The sequence below is a fragment of the Chroicocephalus ridibundus genome, chromosome 3, assembly GCF_963924245.1.
Source record: "Chroicocephalus ridibundus chromosome 3, bChrRid1.1, whole genome shotgun sequence".
NCBI classification, from domain to species: Eukaryota; Metazoa; Chordata; class Aves; order Charadriiformes; family Laridae; genus Chroicocephalus; species Chroicocephalus ridibundus.
In genome coordinates, this window is record NC_086286.1 from 47,630,531 (window position 1) to 47,642,696 (window position 12,166).

At 42.5% G+C, this 12,166-nt stretch overlaps 1 protein-coding gene across 2 annotated transcripts in view; it reads left to right on the forward strand.

The window, feature by feature from the left end:
* PCNX2 (pecanex 2) overlaps positions 1 to 12,124 on the forward strand; it is a 161,074-nt gene extending 148,950 nt beyond the window's left edge. For both annotated transcript variants that reach the window (XM_063329031.1, XM_063329032.1), the window contains 6 exons: positions 267 to 411; positions 1,621 to 1,851; positions 2,203 to 2,477; positions 3,288 to 3,472; positions 7,955 to 8,403; positions 10,453 to 12,124. In XM_063329031.1, coding sequence (XP_063185101.1) covers positions 267 to 411; positions 1,621 to 1,851; positions 2,203 to 2,477; positions 3,288 to 3,472; positions 7,955 to 8,403; positions 10,453 to 10,626 — 1,459 coding nt within the window. In that variant the 3' untranslated portion in view covers positions 10,627 to 12,124. The remainder of the gene's footprint in view (positions 1 to 266; positions 412 to 1,620; positions 1,852 to 2,202; positions 2,478 to 3,287; positions 3,473 to 7,954; positions 8,404 to 10,452) is intronic.
* Positions 12,125 to 12,166: the final 42 nt, after the last annotated feature.

Sequence of the window (12,166 nt, forward strand, 5' to 3'; positions counted from 1 at the left end):
CATCCGCCCATCCTTAGGACATCCTCTGCTCCGGGCGCCACACTCCTTTCATGGCCAGTTGTTTACGGCGCAAGCAGAAGGAAAACCACCTACCCCAAAGCATGGTTTCTCATCAGAAATACGCAATGCGAGCCTTGCTTTATGCCCACTGCAGGAGCTCACCTGGCACCTGGGGGTCACTGCGCAGCTCGGCACGTGGCCGGCGGCTGGCAGAGCCGGTGAGACGGGAATGACTTCTAGGAGTGACTGCTGCCTTTCTCTTACAGCTTGGACTCTTTTCTTTATGGGCTGCACGCACTGTTCAAAGGAGACTTTCGGATAGCATCGAAAGATGAGTGGGTCTTTGCAGACATGGATCTCTTGCATAAGGTTGTTGCCCCGGCAATTCGAATGTCTCTGAAGCTACACCAGGTAGGGTCTTTTTTTAATTTTTATTTTTATCTTTTACTGCTGCATCTGTTTTCTTAGGGAAACATAGGAAACCTTAGAAACTGTCCAAAAGGAGGAAAACAAAAAAAAAAAAAAGAAAAAAGAAAAAGAAAAAAAAGAGAGGGGAAATGAAGGACTTGTTGCCTTATTCTGAGAAACTTCCTTAAGCAGAATGGAAAAGCTTGGCATTTATTTTGCATTCACTTGATCTTTTCTGTACTGCCTAGCTGCCCTTTTGAAACCATTCATATTGCAGAGCTTGACCCTGCATTTTTCATCAAAACAAAAGTGACAGTCTTGTAATGTTTTACTTGCGTGGATACTGGAAAGATGGCTTCTGGGTTGAAAAGAAATACGTTGATTAGACTAATTTTGTTGTTAATTTATCAGTCCTTTCACAAATAGCAATACCCGTACGTTAAAAGACACAGAGTGGTTTGAAGGGTTAGTGTCACGGCTGTTTGTTTGATTATGTCAGGCTGTTTCTGACCCCGTTTTGTTTTCGGTTATAAAAATCTGGCACTCCTCCATTGAAGTTGGTCCAATTTCTTCAGGTCAAGCCGTGTATAGCTTGGAGTTGATTTTGTTCTTGCTCTGATTTAGTATCATAAGCTTTTATCATGCATGATATTTATAATTGCTCTGAATGTAACTGAAGTGGAACTGCTGTGAATTAGTATCTGAGAATTTGACACAGTCATTTTATGAATGTTATCACTGGCCGTGTTGCCGCGCGACAGCTAAAGTAGTAACGCAATATTGTGATATCTGCTGATGGATTCCCAGTCTGTGCTTTTGTTGGTGGGATTTTGTGAATAAAAATAAGGATTTCCACAAGAACTGTGGAATGCCCCCAAGTGATTCTGATCTCCCTCCAGCTTACCCAAAAGCTCCACCTTCCATGGTTTCCCACTTTAGAAAAAGAAAGTGGATAAGCTGGCATTCTCTGAGTGTCTTTGTTCAGTGGAGACATGGGATCGGAATAGGTTACAATAAAACAAAAATCATACCTTTCTGTATTACCATTAAATGAATTGTTCTGCTTCCCCAAAGACACGCTGTATCAAATGGCAAGTCACTTGGGGGGCCAGCCGGTAACTGTTCAAAAAAGAGGATTTTGTTTATTGTTAATAGTTTTTGTGTTTTCACAAATGTACCTGACCTTTTCAATACTTTTTCCTGTACTGCCAGGACCAGTTCACCTGCCCAGATGAATACGAAGACCCAGCAGTTTTGTATGAAGCGATCCAGTCTTTTGAAGAAAAGGTTGTGATTTGTCACGAAGGGGACCCAGCCTGGCGCAGCGCTGTGCTCTCCAACAGAGAGGAGCTGCTAACCCTGAGACACGTGGTAGATGAAGGAGCAGATGAATATAAAGTTATCATGCTCCACAAAAGCTACTTGAGCTTCAAGGTCATCAAGGTACATATATACCATCTTTCTAATATTGCAGTAATTTAGGGCTGTGATAACTAGTATTATTTCTGAGTAATCTGGACAAAAGGAGAGGCTGGTTGTAGTTACTGGAGTAGGGATTGGAGGTTAGAAGAGCTCTCTTCAGTTGACTTCCATATTGGACCTATATGTTTCTGTATCTGAAATAACATTCCAGGCTTTACTAGGGAGTAGCTGCAAAAGTTCATAAAACCCGTTGGTGCAAAGACATAAGGTGCTCGCACACACAGCTCCTGCCATTCTGCCTTGCTAGTGTAGTTCTGCATCTTTAGTAGCAAACGTTTTCACACGATCCACGTGTTTTTAACCTACCTGTAGGTCAACAAGGAGTGCGTCAGAGGGCTTTGGGCTGGGCAGCAGCAGGAACTGATTTTCTTACGCAATCGTAACCCGGAGAGAGGAAGCATCCAGAACAATAAACAGGTCTTGCGGAACTTAATTAATTCTTCGTGTGATCAGCCACTGGGATATCCAATGTACGTTTCCCCTTTAACCACCTCGTACCTCGGGACACACAGCCAACTGAGGAACATTTGGGGGGGACCTGTCAGTTTGGACAACATTAAAAAGTGGTTCAGATCCAAATGGTTAAGGTAGGTGTTAAATTTTGGCTATGCAGATAGAGACCCCGCAGTCTCGGTTCCACTGTATTTTCTATTAAAAGAGACTAATTCCATACTCTTATCTATGAGTAAAAAATTAATTGCAAATAACTCAGAATATAGCAAAATAACCTTACAGATACAGCAGAAAGCAAATTTGTTAACTCATTGAAGGCTTTTAAGTAAAGCTTTCTACATGTTTAACAAGATTCATTACCAAATCACTTAGCACTACAGATGTTTCCCTTATTCTAGGGAATTCCATTCCATCTCTCATTCCTACACGCACTTTTCATGCAGCAGTAACTCACTCTTGTCTCATTCCCTCCACCTGCCCTATCACCACTGTGGCTGAGGAGAGGCAGGGGACCATGAAGAGCCAGCTTGCACGCTCAGACCTATGCTAAAATGCCAAGATTAAATCTTGCGGCTTAATATGCTAGTTTCCCACCGTGCAGCCCATTCCCACTAAACTCCCTCCAGCCCATTCCCCTTCTTCGCTACTTGGTTACCTCATGCAGAAGTTGATCTTTAGAGATCACTGTAAGGTTAGGTAGAGTCCTAAGGTCTTGCAGGGCTCCAAAGCCACTTAACACAGACAAGGGAAGACTTGGTTTGTGTTGTATATAATTTTGTTACAAGTACATTTACTGCTTCATCATCTTTGTCATCTCATAAAATGTCAAAAGACCTAGGGAGGTATGAAAGACTACAATTACACGTTTTGAAGGCACCTAACGTTGGTGGCACAGATTTTTGTGCCTAATAAATGGCTGACCATGTGCGTGTTCCTGCAAACAGAATGCGGAAGGACTGCCATGCAGCTCACCACGAGAGAGGTAACGTTGAAGAGGCGGATAGTGGAGGGGGGTCTTCGTCTAACAGCAATTCCACGGGCAATTCAAGCCAGTGCAGTAGCTCGCAGCCCACCAGAGATGGAACCCCTCAGTTGCAAGCTTCATCTCAAGAGGTCCACCAGCGTACAGGTATTTGCACAGTTTACTTGGCTTTTCTGTAGTCTTCTCCTGAGGGGCTGCGTAGGCAGATGCTTTTGGGGCGTGCTCATGTCCAGTGGAAAACTAATTTTAGAAAGCTTTGTCTTTCCTAATGACCAAGCACATGTGGGAGATGGCTTCCTGATATTGTTCCAGGTATTTACTAGGAGGGTAAGACAAACGCGATTCACCAAAGGTTTCACTCTCAAACTCCTTTACGTGCCACTTTTAGATTAGAAGTGCCACTAACAATGCCAGAATGAGAAATGCAGACGGGAGGGAGTCTACGTGTGCAATGTGGGGAGCTCGTACTTATTAAACCTGTGCTTATTGTTGTCTGGGAACAGCAGAAGTGAAGCTATGCAAAAATCTTAATTATTTTGGAAGGACCATGACAATTTATTTGAGGAGTTGGTTTGGCTGTTCATCAGCGCATGTGGAGAACAAATAGGAAATAACTTCTTATGTCTGTACAGCAGTTACCAGGAGAAAATTTAATGTTGCCAATCATTCTGTCAGATAGATAATAGCTGAGCCCTTCTCGTATTAAATTATGGATTCAAAAGTACTTCAAGACATATTCACAAGGTAGGACTACTGGCCTTCATGTTGGAAGTTTGGCAGTGGGTCACTGTGAGACCTATCACTGTGGGACCAGGACTTGCAATGTAAAGACAATTAACTCAACCTTTCAACACGCTGTGGTATTACTGTATAAATGAAAGGCGAGAACTAGAGGGGTACGAGACTTGTTTGTTTCCCGTTAGATCATTTTGACCTATCATTACAGATAATGGACAGGACTGGAGAAACTCTTGCCCTGAATATAAACCATGTTGTAAGAATAAAATAACTGCTGCTTTTAATTGAGTCTAGCGTTAGAAGAATCCCCATGTGCATACTCATAACTTGACACTGCAGTAATCAGAATGGCAAACTTAATTGTAAAATAATGATCCTGAGCATGCCATACAAGAACGAAAGTTAATTGTGAGTTGTTTAAAAGAATGTATTGGGTGCCCAGAAAACCACAATCAAGAGAGAAGGTCACCCTTAGTTAAGAAAAGCAACCTGGCTTTGAGGTAAAATGAAGACATGCACAACAAATGCAAGGAAGTGGAAAATAGCAAATGCAAATCAGGATTCAGTCCTGAGAGACCGCTGATAAGAGAAAGAGAATGAAACAAGGAGAAATTTCTGGCTACCATCATTAGGGACAAAAAGACGAAAGCGAGTTTGTGGCTGTTTATTTTTAAAGAGTACTAGAAGCAAAAGAAATCCTAACAGCGGCTCCAATCCAACGCTATATAGAAAAGGAGAGTTGCCAATAATGTAGAAATGAGAAAAGAAATGTCTGGTTTGTATTGGGAAGAATGCAGATGATCTGTTTCTATGATCTGATCATGAAGTAGTTCCTTCCATCCTAACAGCTACAAAGAACATGAAAGAGTGGCTATCAAAGCTATGTGCTTAATTGAGCAAATCCAAATGACTTTCATTCAAGAAGGTTTTTAAGAGAGCTGGTTAAAAAGCAAGCTCTGTTTGATCTTAAGTAAGTAGCGGGACACTGAGGCAATGCCAGAGGACCAGGAAAGAACTTACGCTATGCCTGTTGTTAAAAAAGCAGAATGAAGAGGGTGACCTGGGTAACGCATGTCCATTGATCTGACTTTGGTTCAGGACACTGTTGGCCAACCGCGCACAGTCCTAGTGCCCTCATTTAAGGACATTTTTAATTTGGAAGGAGTTCAAAGAAGAGCCAAAAAATGATCAAAGATCTGGGAAATACATCCTGCAGTGAAAGATTAAGAGCTTTCAAACAATCTGTATTGTAAAAGATGCTTTGATCATAGTCTGTAAGTACTTACCTGGGCAACCAAAGGTGACCAAAGACAGCTGATTCGAGCAGACGTGGATATAACAAAGCTAAACAAACTCAGATTTGAAATCAAGTGCAAATTTTGAACAGTGAGAGCAAATAAACAGTGAAACAAGTGACTAAGAGTTAAGATGGATTCTCCGTGACTGGAGATATTGGATGCATTTCTTGAAAATAATCATAGTAATTAATAATACCACACAGGAATTCATTCCAGGAAGTTCTATGGCCCATGCTATTTAGCACAGCAGACTAGATGATCACAGCAATCCCTTCTAGACTCATAATCTATGAATCAAGTGCATTTAATGTTTTCATATTTCATATTTCATTTTGCAGCCTGGTGCCACTGAGTCTGCAAAATGCAATGAAAGCCCTATATAAAAGTGTGACCAAAATCGGGAGCATTGGAAACGTGTGGGGTTCTCCCCCAAAGTGTCCTTCTTTCGTGATGCAGTTTATAGAACAGCCTTTGTTTCCTAAGTGTTTTCAGGAACAGAGTTATTTATGTGTAGACGCGGGTGGTCTCCTGTCCAATGCTCTAACCACTGCCTTTGGGATGAATATGGAATACTTTTGGACAGGGGTCAGCTTGGCAGTTTAAATCACAAACAGATGTTTGGCCAGATTAGCCCCTGCACAAACTAACACACCACAGCCCCTCTGTTCTTAATTCCAGTCCGTTCTTGTTATTTAAAAAGGGTAACATTATTAAAACAACCATCAGATGTGGAAACCAAAGCACTTAAACAAAACCCTGGAGTCTGAAGAACCTGAATCCCTGCGGAGGCCAGACGTGTGGCAGCCAGGCCTGACCCCCATCACAGCACGTGCCCTCCCGATTGATCACGGCTGCAGGGCAGAGGACACTGGCAACGCAGCACACAGGAGCCATTGCTCTCAAGCAGAGATCTTGGGGCTCTTATTGCAGCAATGCTGCTTTGCATGCCATCTTAGGAAAATTATTTTTATTTTATTGTAAAAAGTAGCGTAAATGTAGGAGTATTGTAAAGATACATAAAGACGTGTGTGAAAGCGTCCAGTGCTTGCCAAACCAGCTCCAGTTAGGTTGTGGCCCAGCTCTGTCATCTGAGTCTGTGCCAAGCTACCTGAATTCGCTTTGCTTCCAGCATCTGAACAAATGGGGCTAATGATACCAGCCTCTGGAAAGTGGCTCTACAGATGTAAAACAGTGTGTTTCAGCTATATAATGTCAATAGTTATAAAATTTTGCATTACTGGAACTCCTGTGAATTCAGAAAAATCACATTTCTAGACAACAGTGTGAGATTTATATTCCTTTATGCCTGCAAAATTTCAGTATCTGGAGGAGTTTCAGTGCTTCCCTCCCCTCCGTAGTTCAGGTATTGGGAAAAACCAAAGAAAAAACAAATTACCAACAACCTGGAAATGCCTGCCAGCAAAACTTGTTTCTGCGTTGCTGGCGTTGATTTTCTGGCATCATCTCTCTACCCTACAGCTATAGCCAGGGAACCAAAATGCCAGCTTGTTAAATGGTTGGAGTTTCCTGGAAAGCACAAAAAGCCAAGCAGGCACTTTTGCGACTGGGTATTTGCTGCGTCAGCCTGGGTTAGAGCCTGTCTGCAGAAACACGAAACTCACCTGTGGCTCATGCCAGCCCGCTGCATGCCATTCGCAGGGTGCCTGGGTGCAAGCAGGTATCTGGTGGGTTCACTGGCCAATAATTCATTTATTTTTCATTCTGCGCCTATTTAAATGTGCAAGCATGAGAAATACAGAAATTATTTGTTTGAATGACATAAGGCGTTGATATCAATGTTAAAAATGGGGATGTATATGTACAGGAAGATACAAGTTGTCTAGGCATGTCAGAATAGAATAGTTTATCTAATCTACTCTCCGTATCCAACAGTGGCTGCATCGAGATGCTTCACAGATTGGGGCAAAAGCCTTACGTGGGTCTCGTTCAGGCCTCCAATAGACTACCCTAACTTGTGGTGGTCACATCTTTTCAGGCTGTGATAGCCCGTAAATACCACTCTTGGAACTTCAAAACTGTCTTGTGGCTTGAACACTGTACTCTTCCACTTGGCTGAATTCGCAGATTCTCTTTCCCCATAGGCAGGAATAATTCTTTTTAATGTGCCATTGTTTTAACTCACAGTTTTTTGGGTTTATTTTTGCATTGAATTATTCCAAGCCATTGAAGTTGGATATTCAGCATCCCCTACTTTAGTGTGGTTGTCCAAGGGGAGCGGAGACACAACACCACTATGTTCAGCCGTTCACTGGGCGGGTTAAAATGTGCATGGCAGAATAGGTGTGAGCCTGTGATTAGAGTACTTTCCTTGGGGTGTCTTCTCATTTTCCTCTCTTTTGGCTTGGTGCAGAAGCACTGGAGCTATTCTGACCAAAAGCCAGAACCCTTGTAGCGGAAGGCACAGAAAGGTTCACGCGTTTAGCAATCTGTTATTTCTGTTATTCTTGGGATTCTTATGCTGATAAAACCAGTGGTAATATGCCAATAGTAATACGTACACATGGGACACTGTCAATAGCATGGAGTTCATCAGGATGCCACTTACTTAAGCATATTAATCTTTCTTTTAAAGGCAGGAGAAAACCCAGGAGTCAGTCCATCCAGGCACACACTGCTTTAAACCAAAGGCCCCCTGCTTCAAGTCACTCGGGACCAATTGTAGAAAGCCGCCAGCCTTTCATCCAAACATCTACATCTGCCCACGAAATTGCCCAAAGGCTTTCTAGTAGTCAGCTGTCATTCCACAACTCGGCAACGTCTGTGTTTTCCCAGTCCCCTGCTGTTCCTGGTGCTGGCCAGCTGACTGTGCAGGACCGAGCTGCAGCCATGCTTAGGTCGAGTCTGGCCTCTTCCACCAGCTCAACTCTCAGCCTGCTCTTCGGCAAGAGAAGTTTTTCAAGTGCTTTGGTGATTTCTGGGCTCTCGGCTGCAGACGGAGGTAACACCAGTGACACCCAGTCATCCAGCAGTATGAATATTGCCATGGGCCCATCTGCGAGAGCAGCAAGTCAAGCAGCTCGGGTAAGGCTGAAGCCGGAATGGCACCACTGAGCGTGAGCTACTGTACGGCTCTCCTGTCAGCTTCTTGAACGGTCCTCACCACCCTTTGGTTTCTTCCTTCTCACTGGTCAGAAAACAGTCTTCTAAAACAGTGTCAGGATTTTGGTATTCATTTTGAATTTTGCTGCATCACAATGAAAATGAGACTGTTTAATATTAGTGTGTATATGAGAGTGATGTATTTGTAAGTAATTGACCGGCTGGCTGTTAAGCACGCACCTGAAACTGCAAACTGGGGCAAAATCCCTCGTCCTTTCACTCAGAGCACGGGCTTTGGTCTCCATTTTCTGCAGCCCAGGTGATAAGTACCATCATAAGCAGACTAAATAGCTCCTTCCTTGCTTGCTTATGTAGGACTGAATTATTTGTACAAAGAGGAATGGTTTCCACCGAACGGTGCACTAATTCTGTCCCTCTCTCTGACCATTCAATCCAGGAACTAAAAACCTTGTTGCTTGAAAGAGTTAGTTAAAGGAAATCGGTAGGAAGTATTTCCTAAAGGAAACCTGCATGCCCTGTGATTCAGCATCTTCTAGCAGCAAAAACAGTACACTACCAAGAACTTCCAGCCCTCTCCCCAGTAGGGTCCCAGTTCTATTTCCATCTTCCCTGGAAAATTCAATGCACGTAGTAGTGTTACTGTTTTATTATCTACTTAAGTATATTTATTTAACTTTGGTTGCCATCAGTTGCTTTCCTGAATTTTGAAACTTTCACCTCAGCACTACAGAGCAGTAATGTGAGAAGATGGATTGGAGATAAAGGGCGACTGCAACTCGAGGCTGAGTGACAACATAATTAAGACTGACTTTCACTTTTGGCCTATCAAAATGGAAACCAAATTGGCAATGGGAAAATTGTGGATATGGAAGTCCAAACCACTTTCCTGCTACTCTCATTCTGAACTGTGTATAACTTCCCTAATTTTCAAAGAATTCTCCAAACCCCAAGTCAAAAAAGCTCCTTAGCCCGTGTGTGTTTTGCTCTCAACCCAAAAATACCATGTATGGTACAGTTCCATGGAGTTTTGTCATGAACTTCAGCAGAAGTTGACTGAACGTTACCCTGAAAGCAGGGCCCAGTCCTGCTTTATTACTCTAATGAGCATTAAGTATATCACTACGTGTACAGCTGAACATAGCAGATGACAAGGCATAATTCCAGCTCTCAAGAGTTTACAGCCTAATTTGCAAGAACTCAGCCAGTCTGCAATACTGAGCACTAATGGTAGGATTCACCTTGTCTAACTTTAAGCCATATAAAATTTGGGCATGAAGTCTCAGTAGATTGTTAGTGTGGCCTCTGTATTCCATGGAGAGGACAATCCACTTCATCCTTACAGCTTCCCCTGGGACACTCGTATCTCTCTGCCAACTCTTGACAGCCTAGACAACACGCTAAGACTACATGCTTAAATTTAGACAAAGCGAGTCCTGGCCAAAGTAACTGCTCGGAGTCCAGGTGCCTATTTGAAAGTGGTAAGGAGGAAGTGTTTTATTTAAACGTTAACACAGCACAGCTTTTATACTAAAGGACTCCCTACAATGGGGTGACACTGCGCATAACGCTTTCAGACTGATAATTGCATTCCAGTTTTGATGAAAAGGTTTTTTTGTAAGTTAGATTTAAAATTTGGTATATAAAGCAAGCCCCAGAGCAACCCCAATTAACTTCTTAGAAGTCAGCCCTGCTTGGAGCAGCGGTTTGGGCTGGATGACCTCCAGAAGTCCTTTTCAATCCAAATTACTTTACAGCTCTCTATACATGTACACCTGGGGTACTAAACCTCTAGCTCCTGGTCTGTTTTTCTTTCCAAATTTATGCGTTAGACAAAGTGTGACAAGTACCTCTTCAGAAGTCCCTTGTGAATAATGCATGTTAAGAATCCCATGCAGTTTCACATATTCCTAAATCAATTTTTAACTTTTTTCGCCTGCCACTTCAAAAAATAGCTGAAGTTTTACTTAGAAATTTCCTAAACTAGTTAATTTTTTCTTTCTTTCTTTCCAGCAACTCACCGAGACCTGTGAAGCAACCGATGCTACAGAACCTAGACGGCGGCGAGAGGCAGGTCCGGCCCATGCCATATTCATGAGTCAGAACCTGGAGTGCAGGAGGGCCAGCCAAGAAGATATGGCGCTGGAAGACACCGCTTCTCAGCAAAGCCTGTCTGAGGAGCAGTAAAGAGTATTCCTAGTGCAAGGGCCACACGCTTCTTAGAATTACATAAAGGCAGAGTTAGGTCAGGGAGCTGCACATGGGTTTAGGTGTTTAGGTTCTTTCAAATATAACAGGCACCCTCCAAATGTTTATTTTTCTAACTTCTACGCAAGAACACTATGGGGCAGATGTTCTTCAGCTAAAGGCCTTGGCATGGGTAGGGTTGGAAGATGTCCTAAAAACCACACAGTGCCACCTCATCTCAGGTTCTTGTAAATCTTATAACAACGAACACAACCTTAATGTTGTTTAATGTTCCTTCCCCTGGAACAGTTGGAATCATGAATGAATACAGTGGGAAATATTAATACAACTCAATGAAAAGCACACAAGACATCTCTTTCCTGCCACAACTAAACAGCTGATTGCATGCAAACTAACTGGTGTTCGATATATAACATACAGTAAAAGGCAACTTTGAACAGAAGCAATGAATACGTAAACAGACAGTACAACAGGTACTGTAACATTAGAGCTAAATCTGATATTTTTTTTCCAACAGCAGATCTCTTTTTTTATTATTCTTTAACATGTTATGCAGGTGGCAATTCTGAATAACAACACAGCATCACAGATTGATATACTGCATGCAGCCATATTGAAATACTGTGCGAATGAGCCATGCTACACAGATTAACACAAGTCAAGCGTGAGAAAAGAAAGCATCCAGTGCATGGAAAGCCTTCAAAGCATATGGTGCACCTTATTTGCAAAGAAAGCAGCTTTGCGTAAACAGCTGCTCTTAGGTATTATCTTGTGCTCCTGTTTGGTTTACAGCAGTGTTTCTCAAATTCCAGCCAACAGCCCCCTTGGGAGTTGCAAAAGGGCCCAGGGGAATCCTCCTCAAGGACAAGAAAGTGCAAAGCAGGCTGTAATTATTGTCTGGAAGTGTTTGTATTAGGAAGGGAACAGCTAAATGCCTTTAATTGCTGGACACAGCTCAGTGTCCATAAAGACTTGTAGCCAGTAATTACAGAGCTTTCTGAGTTCCCTCCCCTAGAGAAACTGAGCTGCTGACAATTTAATAGTGGCATAAAGACAGATTATGCAAAAAGGGAGGCCACGCTTTCACAAAGTTTGAGAAACACTGATTTACAGGAATGCATGACTACTTTGGAAGCCAAAAGGCTACAACAAATCCTCTACTATAGCGTCTAAACACATACCCACGTGCTCTCCTCATTCTTTTTTTTTTTTTTAATTAAAAAAATTGCAGCTATCAGTGTCGTGCTGTTCCTCTTTACTGTAACTACCATAGATTGTTTCTAATTCTCAACACAATGATGTGCAGCCAGGCTGTCTTGTCCCAATTAACAAGGAAGATTTAGCAAGAGATGTTGTAGCTAAGTCTCATTACTGTTAGGCGATACACAGTTGCATTCTGAGCTTCCTACTGTGCCACACTTAAGACTATAAGTAGTAGAACTAAATAACACCTAGTGAAAATAAAATGATCTAAGTATGTTTTGTGTGGCAGCAGTTTTTGGGTTTTCTTCTTTTGAGC